Raw genomic sequence first — 12954 nt, 5'->3', positions numbered from 1 at the left:
TCATGGTCCCAGGGTCCTAGAATCGAGCCCCACATCAGGCTCCCTGCTTGGCAGGAAGCCTGCTTCTCCCTCTCCCACTCCCCCTGCTTGTGTTCCCTCTCTTGCTGTGTCTCTCTCTGTCAAATAAATAAAATCTTTAAAAAAAAAAAATGAAATTATCTATGGTCTGCTTAAAATATGACTGAGTATGGACCAGAGTATAATACTGTCTATTGAATGCCTTCAAATTGTTTTTCTGTTAAAGTACTGGTGAAAGGAAAAAGAGAAAAGCAACATGCAACTCTTGAGACAAATTACCATAGAGAATTCACACAACTCCCTGCAAGAAACAAGGGCAGGCCCCCATGAGGACAAAACAGGTCATTCAGTTTGGAGGTATGTGGGTCCACCGCTGGGCAGCCATGCCACAGACCACAAATGCCTGAGCTACAGCCAATGGGAATACACTAACTCATGCCAAAGCTCGTCCCTCTGCATGTAGCGGGTTTTCTACCACCATAGCCAAGGAAAAAAAAAAAAACTGCCAAAGATCCCAACCAATCTTTTCAACATCTGAAGAATTGATGCCATGGGAAACCAGGAGGTGATGTGAGAGTGAGAACCAGACAGATCTGGGTGGGATCCTGGCTTTGCGTCGCACTGGTTGCTTGTGTGGGGGCAAGTCACATAGGTTCTTTGAATCTCAGTTTCCCCAAATATGAAAGGGAAATAAGACTGTCTTAAGTGCTGTTGAAGATAAGACATCTAAAGTACTTCACATAACGGGGCGTTTGGGTGGCTCAGTCGGTTAAGTGTCTGCCTTCAGCTCAGGGCATGGTCCTAGGGTCCTGGGATCGAGCCCCGCATCGGGCTCCCTGCTCCACAGGAAGCCTGCTTCTCCCCCTGCCCCTCTACCTACTCACGCTGTCTCTCTTGCTCTCTCTCTCTCAAATAAATAAATAAAAATCTTTAAAACAAAAAAAGAAGGTACTTCACATAACAAATGGTAATATTATTGAAAACACAAACAACAACAATTAAAAACCACCTAGGGAAGTATAAAGATGATTTTTTTCCTTTTTCCCCCACCCACCCAGGCACCATTAGCTACTCTGAAGGTTAAGTAAAGAGGGCCTAGGCTGTTGGATTAGCTTTTCTTCTGGTTTTATTCTTAATATTACCTAGATGAGCGGATCTTTTCTTTTTCTTTCCTGCCTTCTCTTATTCAGCAAATGTTTCTTTCCACTGCGTATCGGGAAGTGTGCTCAGCTCTGAGTACGCAGTGTTGAAGAAGAATGGTGAGGGGCGCCTGGGTGGCTCAGATGGTTAAGCGTCTGCCTTCGGCTCAGGTCATGATCCCAGGGTCCTGGGATCCAGCCCCACATCGGGCTCCTGACTCAGCGGGGAGTCTGCTTCTCCCTCTCCCTCTGCCTCTCCCACTGCTCATGCTCTCTCTCTCTCTGTATCTCTGTGTCTCAAATGAATAAATAAAATCTTTAAAAAAAAAAAAGAAGAAGAAGAATGGTGATAGTAACAGGGTAGAAGTAGCGGTAGTAACAAGAGCTAACATTTATTAAGCACCGCCTGTTGAATAAAAGAGGCCCACCCTGCTTTCATGTAGCTGACAATTTAGTGCGGGGAAACAGATATTTAAAAAATAATTACTGGGGGGGCACCTGGGTGGCTCAGTCGTTAAGCATCTGCCTTCGGCTCAGGTCATGATCCCAGGGTCCTGGAATCGAGCCCCGCATCGGGCTCCCTGCTCAGCGGGAAGCCTGCTTCTCCCTCTCCCACTCCCCCTGCTTGTGTTCCCTCTCTCGCTGTTTCTCTCTGTCAAATAAATAAATAAAATCTTTTTTAAAAAAATAATAATAATTACTGGGGTGCCTAGGTGGCTCAGACAGTTAAGCGTCTGCCTTTGGCTCAGGTCGTGATCCCAGGGTCCTGGAATCAAGCCCCGCATCGGGCTCTCTGCTCAGCGGGAAGTCTGCTTCTCCTTCTCCCTCTGCCTGCCGCTCCCCCTGCTTGTACTCTTTCTCTCTCTAATAAAAAAAAATAAAGAATCTTTAAAAAATAATAATAATAATTACTCGGGGCCAAAAATTTCACAGGGTAGCTATTTCACTAGTTTTCGCAAGTTTTTTTTTAATATAGGAGACTGAGCCCTAAACAAATTTGATAAGCAAATTTGGAACTAAAGCTAAATACTAAGAGGTTAAAATAAAACAGATTTCCTCTACTTTCCTCTGAATAATGCTTCAGTGTTTCTGCAAACAAAAACAAACAATAAAACAGACCAAAAAAATTTATCCTGAACAAAGAAGAGATTGGTGGAGAAAATATGGTAGAGAGAGGGAGTAAGAATGTTATAGATAAATGGTTCCAAAATAATTAGGATACAGTTAATTTGAAGTTAATAATAAAATTACAAGATAGAGTTTGGGGCTTCTTAACCAATAAGACAATTTGGATTCCTTGCAATCAGCTATCAGGATAGGTAGTATTTTCTACATTTATACCTAATCTTCCCACTTTCCACCAAGGGACACCAAATTGTGGTTTGCAGAACCTAACTGACTGAATCCCAGCCTGGGATCCATGAGTATGATAACGAGGATCTATGAGCCATTTAAGAGTTGAAAAAACACTGTCAGGCTTAACATTTACCGGCACTAAGACTGCACAGACTCATTAAAATGTTATGCTTCTTTGCTTTCTTCGGGAATAATATCAGGTTATTACAGTAACTGTTTATCTTAGGCAACTTAGCTATTTATGGCATCATGGGATTTATTGATGAAATATTCTTTTAAAACATGAGATCCAGGGTGCCTGGGTGGTTCAGTCGGTTAAGCATCTGCCTTTGGCTCAGGTCATGATCCCAGGGTCCTAGAATGGAGCTCTGGGCATCGGGTATCAGGGCTCCCTGCTGAGCAGGGAGCCTGCTTCTCCCTCTCCCTCAGCCCCTCCCCCCTGCTTATGCTCAAGCTCAATCTCTCTCGCTCTCTCTTTCTCTCAAATAAATAAAATCTTAAAAAAAAAGCATGAGGTCCATGTCGGAGGAAGCATTGTAATAAAAGAGATCTCTGGTTCTGAAATCTTAGATATCCAAGCCTAGTGAATGAGTGTGTTACATTTGAAACAAAAGGAACGTGGCTACCTAATCAAGCAGTATCCTGCAAAAGTAACTTATGAAACAGAATTTTCATAAATTTCTATACAAATGTACATTTCTCTAAAGAGACTAAGAGAGTTTTGCAGACACATCTGCATCTGAAATTTCATAGTTACATAAAAGACCGTTTTAACAATTTTTATATTTTTTAAGGGATGCAGTCACTAGGTGTTATTTCTTAAACTTCTGAGGGTCACATCGAAAAGGCAGAACTGCATTTTGACTTTGATTTTAATTCAGGGTTTCAGTGAACAGTAAAAAGGTATAACACTTAGTATTAAGTCTCTTTTGTGTGTTTTTCTACTCTCAGTGTGTGCCTCCCATGAGATGTTCTTAAATTGCCCACTATAATCTTGGGCTTTTATGTTGCATTTCTGGAGGAACCTAAAATAATTTGATGCATGACTTCTTTTTTCCCCCAGAGTTCTCATATTTACTAGCAAGCTATTTGGGTAACTTCTTTTAGCAAAGTTGTGGAGATTAATATGGAATATGTTGCTCTTACAGGATTATGAAATTTCATGTTGCAAAACGGAAGTTTAAGGAAACATTACGCCCATATGATGTAAAAGATGTCATTGAACAATATTCTGCTGGTCATCTAGACATGTTGTGTAGAATTAAAAGTCTCCAAACACGGTAAGCAATAGAAACGTGATTTGTTGTGAAGGGATAGGCATAAAAACTATCTGAGAGTAACTTCTCCGTTGTAGAGAAAACTCGGGGCTCTCATAGCTCTAATTCATTTTTCATGGATAACTGGACTTTTGCTGTTAGTGTAGATTTTTATTTAAGGATATAAATCAGACATTAAAAGCCTCCATCTACAGCATGCGGTACCTCCGTTTCCTCATCTGTAAAAGTGGGGATAATGTTAGTGTTGGCTTCATAGGGTTGTCACCAGGACTGAATGAGTTACTACCTGCAAACCGGGTGCCCCATAACTGTTAATGGTTGTCGCTGATGTCACTAGAATGATTGCTGCGGCTGTTGTTGGGTTATTCTCCGAATCCCGACTGTCCTTCAAAAAGAAGCCGTCTTTCTCCCTCGTTAAACTTTTCCCGACTGTCTGGCCCACAAAAAAAGACCTTCCCCTTCTCTGACCTCCTACAGCACTGAGAGCTACCACAGAGCACAGAGACACTCATAATCTTGGTACCACTGTGCCCGAGAATCGGACTCAAAAACGAGTGGTTGGCTCTTGTGTTGTGTCCCGGGTGCAAGTTTATTCCCCCTGCTCGTGACTCAGGCTGGGCCTTTGCCTTCCTTAGCGTCCTGTACCGCGCCAGATACACACTATCTCTCTGGTGAGCATCTTAAGAAATGAGCTCGATATGTTACTGCAGCCACGTTTGATTGTGGTATCTTGAAGCCAGAATGCTCAGTCATCTCAGTGTTTTAAGAGTCTTGCTTCGTTCTCAGGCACAAATTACCGGTGTTCGTGTTTGAAGAGTTTTTAAAACACAAGGAGAGAGTCTTAAACATTTGTTTATATGCCCACAGCACACTTAGCCCAGCGGGAGGCATATACTGGGCCCTTAGTAAACCACCTGGTGATCAATTCTAGAAATCACAGTTGGTTCGTTCATTCGTTCATTTATCCAGCAGACAATTATTGAGCCCTTAATGTGTGCCAGGCACTATGGACGTTCAGAGATTAATAAAATAATGACTTAGTCCTTGCAGAGTTTGCAGTATAACAGATTAGATGTCATGACAGGAGGTAGGCGCTGCCTGTAAACTGGAACGTTGAGTCCGTACTCCTGATAATTCAGCTCCAACACACGCACAAAAGAAAGAAATTCCCATTTCAGTGGATCAAGTCTCCTTGGAAATGGTTGTAACTCATCCTGTGGTCGTGTTACAATCTCTGCCCACGTGGCCATGGTCTTCCAAGTCCTTTAAGAGAACTATTATAAAACAAGGGTTTGTATAAAGTTGAACTGCTACGGAAGTTGTAGAACTAATCTTAAGTTTCCAGCTCATGGCGTGTCTATTCTCTAACTAGAATTCCAAAAAGCGGAGACGGATCACTTTCTGTCTGCTTAGCTCCCACATATCAGGTCCATAGTAAATGTTCACTGAAGAAGTCCTTTAAGAGAACTATTATAAAACAAGGGTTTGTATAAAGTTGAACTGCTACGGAAGTTGTAGAACTAATCTTAAGTTTCCAGCTCATGGCGTGTCTATTCTCTAACTAGAATTCCAAAAAGCGGAGACGGATCACTTTCTGCCTGCTTAGCTCCCACATATCAGGTCCATAGTAAATGTTCACTGAAGAATCTGTTCTATTAACATGAAATAATCATAATGACGATTTTGTCATATTTTCAGCAGTTAAATTCAGGAAATGGCTGGTTGGAGATGGAAACAGACAAATTACTTTGTAGTTTAGGACAATTCCACCTCCAGAAGATTGCCCATAAGTGACTTCATCACGGACCAGAATAATGAGAAAATTAATCTCATGTGTAATTCTCATGTTAAGAAAATAAGCACATCAACTGGAACAAGTTCATTTTTATGTCATCTTACATAAATTAAAGATAATTGTCTTTCATTTTTCTTTTCAAAACACTTCATTCTGTCCTGGGGCAATCTCCGTCTTCAGCATTTATAATCAGATCTCCTCTTTCTCTGATAGTGTTGACCAAATTCTTGGAAAAGGGCAAATCACATCGGATAAGAAGAGCCGAGAGAAAATCACAGCAGAACACGAGAGCCCCGATGACCTCAGCATGCTCGGCCGGGTGGTCAAGGTGGAGAAGCAGGTACGATCCAACTGTAGGGGCTAACTTTTCCGTCTGAATTTTTTAATCAAAAATGTAGGTCATTTGATGTATTTTAGTGATTAATAAATTTTTTAGGATTTTATTTATTTATTTGAGAGAGAGAGGGACAGAGAGAGAAGGAGACTCCCCGCTGAGCAGGGAGCCTGACGTGGAACTTGATCCCGGGACCCTGGGATCATGACCTGAGCTGAAGGCAGACGCTTAACTGACTGAGCCACCCAGGCTTCCCAGTGATTAATATATTTTAAAGGAAGAAAATCAAGAAAGAGCGAATGAAACTACATATTTTGTGCATAAACAGTGTTCTCTAAAACACTTGGATTTCCATATAAGGAATAAACAATTCCATCTCATCTATGAATACTCGAACTGGAAGCAACTATAGATTTTCCACAGTAAAATAACAGGGATCTATTTTTCATATGTGTTTTGGTGATTGTCACTGTCTCTCTTTTTCACTCTTTTTTAAAAAACAAAACAAAACCTCAGTTGTTAACCCTGAAGCTGTATCTTCTCGTACAAAGATAATTGTCCAAACTAAGAAACAGAGTCTTGACTATAGAGAACACCCTGATGGTTACCAGAGGGGAGGTTGGGGGCGGGGGGGGGGGGGGGGCGGTTGTTAAATAGGTGAAGGGGATGAAAGAGTACACTTATCATATGAGGACTGAGTACGTTTTGGAATTGCAGAGTCACTATATGGTACACCTGAAACTAATATAATACCGTATGTTAACTAGACTGGAATTAAAATTAAAAACTTAATTAAAAAAAGATGACAGTTGTCCAGAAATCAAATTGCTTCCCCAATCTAATCAAAAATATCTCAAGTATTAATTCGGAAGCATTTTGTACCTTTATTTTTAAATTCAGAATCACCTACATTGATATTTAAGGTCTTGATTTAATTAGAGGGGTTCCTGACTAGACCGCAGTAGAGTCCCAGAATGATTTCTTGGAGGAGGCTTAGCAAGGGCAACGTGATTGGGCTGGCAGTCTTGCAGTTGCTTTCATATACTGCTTATATGTTTTTTGAGAACATCAATTGTCCATTTTAAAGAGTTAGGGGGAGCAGCAGTACTGGGGCCATCCGAGGAAATTTGGCCAGGGTTCTCGTTCTTGCCGCGTCTGTTCAAACAGGCACGGTCTGATCCGGAAATACGGCCTCAGTATGTGCCGCCAGTGTTTCCGTCAGTACGCGAAGGATATAGGCTTCATTAAGTTGGATTAAGTGAACTTCCTTGAATTGGTCATCCAAGATAACCTACCTTAACTGCAGATATCCAAGATACCTACTTTAAGGCCAATTCATTGTACATAAAATAAAAATACTTCAATTATGAAAAAAAATAAAATAAAATAAAGAGTTAGGGGGGAGGGGTATTGGGGGGAGATTATGTAGAGGCCAAAGCAAACCTCTCCTCCCAAATCATCCCTTGGCTGCACCGCTGATAGACGTACGTACATTCTGAGGTTGTACTAAGGTTCACCGCTACATTAGACTTTGTACTCAATATTTAACTGTATTGACACACTCTGACTGCATTGTTTTAATTCTAGAAATGAAGCTTATTCTTACAACAGGTTATATTCATATGTGACCAATTTCCCCACTCTTAGGTACAGTCCATCGAGTCCAAGTTGGACTGCCTACTCGATATATATCAACAGGTCCTCCGGAAAGGCTCTGCCTCCGCCCTCACTTTGGCCTCATTCCAGATCCCACCTTTTGAATGTGAACAGACCTCTGACTATCAAAGCCCCGTGGATAGCAAAGACCTGTCCAGTTCCGCACAGAACAGTGGCTGCTTATCCAGATCAGCGAGTGCCAACATCTCTCGAGGCCTGCAGTTCATTCTGACGCCAAATGAGTTCAGCGCGCAGACTTTCTACGCGCTTAGCCCTACTATGCACAGTCAAGCAACACAGGTGCCAATGAGTCAAAGTGACGGCTCCGCAGCGGCGGCCGCCAGCACCATTGCAAACCAAATAAATGTGGCACCTAAGCCAGCAGCCCCAACAACTTTACAGATCCCGCCTCCTCTCCCAGCCATCAAGCATCTGCCCAGGCCGGAGACCCTGCACCCGAGCCCCGCAGGCTTGCAGGAAAGCATTTCTGATGTCACCACCTGCCTTGTTGCCTCCAAGGAGAATGTTCAGGTTGCACAGTCAGATCTGACCAAGGACCGTGCTCTAAGGAAAAGCTTTGACATGGGGGGGGAGACTCTGTTATCTGTCCACCCCGTGGTGCCCAAGGACTTGGGCAAATCTCTGTCGGTACAAAACCTGATCAGGTCGACAGAGGAACTGAGTATACAGCTTTCTGGGAGTGAGTCAGGTGGCTCCAGAGGCAGCCAAGATTTTTACCCCAAATGGAGGGAATCCAAATTGTTTATAACTGATGAAGAGGTGGGTCCCGAAGAGACTGAGACAGACACGTTTGATGCCATGCCGCAGCTTGCCGGGGAAACTGCTTTTGCGTCAGACTCTCTAAGGACTGAAAGATCTCGATCATCTCGGAGCATTTGTAAGGCAGGAGAAAGTACAGAAGCCCTCAGCTTGCCTCATGTCAAACTGAAATAAGGTCTCCGTTTTCCTTCTAGCATAGCAGTCCCTTTAGCCATACATATCATTGCATGAACTATTTTGAAAGCCCTTCTAAAAAGTTGAAATTGCAAGAATCAGGAAGAACATGAAAGGCAGTTTATAAGCCCGTTATCTTTTAATTGCATGAAAATGCATGTTTAGGGATGGCTGAAATTCCAAGGTACATCAACGTTAACCCACTCATTTAGTAACGTACCTTGTGTTAAAAATCCTGAGAAACCAAACACTGCTAATGCTATGGGGTGTGTGAAAATGTCAAGATTAGGTCACTTAGAAGATTTGACTCTGTGTTTTGAAATTACGGGAGTAAACAACTTCAAATTTCAGGCATTTCTGCTTTGTGATTAAATACAAAATACATTTTCAAAATTAGGCCATAATGTATATGTAAACACAATGGCTACCATCAACCGCTGCTAACAAGGTATCGAGTAAAGCAGAACTTGGGAATAATAGAAATGGCTGCTTCCTTCAAGATATATTTGCCAACCCATTCCTATTCAGTCATTTTATTATTAATGTAATTTGAATGTCAGTCTGTGTGCTTTTGGTGATTCAACGCTGTGGCAAGCAATTTTGCACATCATTTTCATGTTGTTCTTTATGACAAGAATGTTCTTCAATTAGAAAGCGTGCAAATAATGAAATTCAGGGCCAGTGGGGCAAATAGACTATCCGACACAAGTGATTTCACGGGAACATAGTCCCTGATGGCTGCATCAACTTTATACGTGGTCGACTTCTTCCTGCGTGAATACAGTACTCCTGAGTAGAAGGGCCGGTGCGCTGGGACTGATCTCTCTGCGATGCGCCCCCCTGGCTTGCCAGGGCTGCCCCAGTGTGAGAAACCATATCAAGTGTGAGAAACCATTCCCGCTGAACTGATAATACAGGCAGGATCCCGGGGAATTAGACATTTGGGTGAGACTGAGATGAGAAAGGCTTGAAAAGAATCCAGACACAACACCAGGAAGTAGGTGAAGTTAACGAAAATAGCTTTGCCCTCAGAAGGCAATGAGAGGGAGAAAAACAAACCAAAATAGAAGAACTTGATCTTTTTAGAAGATGAATATTGCTAGGGAATTCAACTACCTAAACATCCCTTATTCTTATATATAAACGGAGAATTTTGCAAGGTATTTATTTTTTACTACGCCCTGAATGTTTTTTGCTATTAACCTAGTACGTTTTGCATATGGAAGGCTATAACTCAACTTCCTTTACTTTTTATACTGTAGCGAACGTTTTCTATGCTCCCCCAAGAATGTTGCCCCGAACCTCTAATTAGGGGTTCCGTTTCCTGGTGTACACATTCATAGTTAGAAGCCGGGTACCCGCAGCAGGGTCTGCAAATCCAAACACTTAAATCATATAGCACAGCAGCAAGGACCCAAGGGAAACAAGATGAGAGATGCATTTACCAGAAAGCAAGCCACGCCAACTGCTTGTTGGAAGCCTGTCTAGCGGTCTCAGAACTTCAGCCAAGGTAACGGCATTCAAAAGGCAAGGGGGAGCCAGAGAGCGCTTCAGTTCAGTTCCACTCCAGCCACAGGACTTATGGAAGGAAGAGTTTTTTCCTTGGCAGATAGTGCTCCTCCAAAAAAACCTTCAGCAGCCAGGAAGACAAAGCAGGGATAGCAACTGGCTGTCCAAAGGCAGGAGGAGGCCCTGAAATCCACCCATCCTGCCCAACTATCTCCCCCAGCAGGCCGTCTCCAATCCCTGACTCTCCTCCTACCTTTCTTCTCCATTAACTTCTCAGTTCCCTGCCACTGTTTTGCTCCTGAACTTCACCAGGCTTTACCCGGTCTCCATCCCCAAGTAAACCACTTCTCCGCTCTTCCTCAGATAGGCTTCTCAACCTTTGAAAATCCTTGTCCCTTTTGATAAACACTGAAATTCTAAACGCCTCCTCTTCTCAACCCACCTGGATTCTAACACACTCCCCTGGAGTGTATCATTCGGCATCTTCTTGGCTGCTGGAGAGCAGAAGTTAGGGTCTAAATTTTACACTCCTGTCAAAAAAAGATTTTCTCAAGCTTTTAAAGCAACGGTTTTCATTGTTGAAGCACAGAATTTTAGTGAATTATGAAATGCAATTTTTCACCTACTATGTCTCCACTCAAATTGAACTTGTGATACACCCTCCCAAGGAGGTGGTACACACACACACACACACACACACACACACACACACACATCATTCCACTGACCTAAAGCCAGACACCCGCCATGCACTTGGCAGGCTCTCTCCAATTATCAGTCGAGGAAGAGGAGGGAGGCAGCAACTTTCAGGTAGCACTGATTCCTGGACACACCCTGTCCTGGGTCGAACCCCACTGGCAGCAGGAATTCTGAATGTATTGGGGACCCCTCCTTGAGCCTCTCTAGGCCTCCGACACAGTACAGTTCATCCAGCGTTGCTGAAGACTGAAGATTCCGAAACAAGCCCTAAATGCATCACTGAGGTCTTAATCATAGCAAAATGTGATAAACCATGATGTGAAAAACTTTTATACATTGAAGCCATGACCATTTGTGTCTATATCTTACTCTAGCACAAACACTCTTGGATGTTCAAAGATAGTTGTATGAAAGCTGTAGGGTTTTGTCTGTTGCGTTACTCTCTACAGAGTTGAGAGGGGTCTCCCATTTACTCTTAGCAAAGTCCCATTGGTCAATGCCAAATGGTGTCCTGAAGCACAATTTAGCTGAGCACTGAGCAGCCACATGCTTTCTCAGTTCAAGTTTGTCTGCCTTCTTCAATATGTAGGGTTGATCAAGCTAACACTAGCAAACATCCCTTATATGAGGTTGACTAAAAATATTTCTGTGTCTGGTCTAAATGTTTGCATTTTGTTCAATTAAATTAATATCTGTAGGTTGCAAGTTTTGTTTTAAGTAAGAGACACTTTATTGAGTTTTTAAGTCTTTATCTCCTGTTCAAAGGTGCCTTTCTCACCTCCCATTGACTCAGTGATTCTGAAAGTTCATAATTTGCAGGTGAAACAAGTCTAATAGAGAGGAGGAAATCAGGCACAGTGACTAATTCTCATGCCCATTGGCAAAGCAAAACTACAAGAAAGGATGAAACCTGAGCAACTAAATTAATGGATCACTTCATCCAACCAGACTGAGAAAATGTCAGAAACATTAACTTATCTCCCCAGAAGCTGATATTTTTTGCCTTAAATGACATGGTTGTGTTTTTGTAAGAGAAACTTAATATAATTATGTGCATTTTAAGTGAGCAGTTCTAAAAGTCGAGTATGACAATACAGTTGTCTGTTCCTGAGAACAAATCAATCAGGAATATCATACCCATCTCAAGCTATCATTGAAATGTAATCTCCTTTGCTCTCTTTTACTGGGCTCATTTGTTTTAAAGTAAAACATTAAAAAGATGTCTATAAACAGTGTGACTATTTTTATCTGGAACTAACTGGTTGGTTCTGAACTGACTGGTCCCAGTCAACCGAACTGGCTGTTTACAGATTTGGGGCTGAAATACAAAAGTTATCTTCCTGCAGTGTCAGTGAAGAAATCATTGGTAATTTGGGGAGGGGGAGATTTGCAAATGTTTTTGAGAGTGTATCATAAGAAAAATTAATTTGATGTTAATCAAAACTCAGAAAGCAGCGCATGTGAGCTTTGTATTAACTATAATAAAAGGGTGTGCTCAACAAGTAATAGGAAATCACTGGGGGACCAGGCACGTGCGCCAACCTGCAGCCCCTGGCTGCTCAGAACTACCATGTTTAGCACCTAGCCAGCCCTGCCTTACCAGGGGAGGACTTCTCCAAAAGGGATCTTTTCCTTCTTCCCTGAGATAGCCCGTTCCTTCTGTTTTCCTAGTAATTTTGCTCTAAGTATCCATGATTAATTCAAGTGGAATGTTAGGACTCTGGAATACTAAGTAACAAAGCCCTAACAGAGGCACTTGGGACAGAAGGAAAAAGTGAGGGAGTGTTATCCTGGAGGATAAGGTGAGGGGACTTCCCACTATCGCTCTATTGAGACCAAACAGGTATGTGCCTAGAGATGAGTGAAAATAAAATGGTTTATGGAACATGCCTGCTTGACCAACTTAAAAGTGTAAATCACTTCCAAACACTTTTGAACTAGTTTATAGCACAATCTCTCACCCCCACCATTTAAAAGCAAAATTTACTTATGACAACTATTCTACCTTGACCATTGATAAAAATAGTTTCCCATACCTTGAAGCAGCAACTTTTATTAGCCTGGCTTTAACTGCTTCAAAAATGTGGTGTGAGTAAAAATTGTGGCTTTTTTTTTTATTAAATTTTCGTTACAACAAGATGTCACCTTCTAGCCTACCTAATTGCAAATTATTGAAGATTTTACTACATTTCAAAGCAGAAATTTATCAGATGCATT

At 42.1% G+C, this 12954-nt stretch overlaps 1 protein-coding gene across 4 annotated transcripts in view; it reads left to right on the top strand.

Annotated features, from left to right (window-relative positions):
• Window positions 1-11955, top strand: part of KCNQ5 (potassium voltage-gated channel subfamily Q member 5) — a 501939-nt gene extending 489984 nt beyond the window's left edge. For all 4 annotated transcript variants that reach the window (XM_036101214.2, XM_036101205.2, XM_078055100.1 and 1 more), the window contains 3 exons: window positions 3662-3793; window positions 5799-5925; window positions 7567-11955. In XM_036101214.2, coding sequence (XP_035957107.1) covers window positions 3662-3793; window positions 5799-5925; window positions 7567-8529 — 1222 coding nt within the window. In that variant the 3' untranslated portion in view covers window positions 8530-11955. The remainder of the gene's footprint in view (window positions 1-3661; window positions 3794-5798; window positions 5926-7566) is intronic.
• The last annotated feature ends 999 nt before the right edge of the window (window positions 11956-12954 follow it).

The sequence above is a fragment of the Halichoerus grypus genome, chromosome 9, assembly GCF_964656455.1.
Source record: "Halichoerus grypus chromosome 9, mHalGry1.hap1.1, whole genome shotgun sequence".
Taxonomy (NCBI): Eukaryota; Metazoa; Chordata; class Mammalia; order Carnivora; family Phocidae; genus Halichoerus; species Halichoerus grypus.
This window is presented reverse-complemented; position numbering and strand designations above follow the sequence as displayed.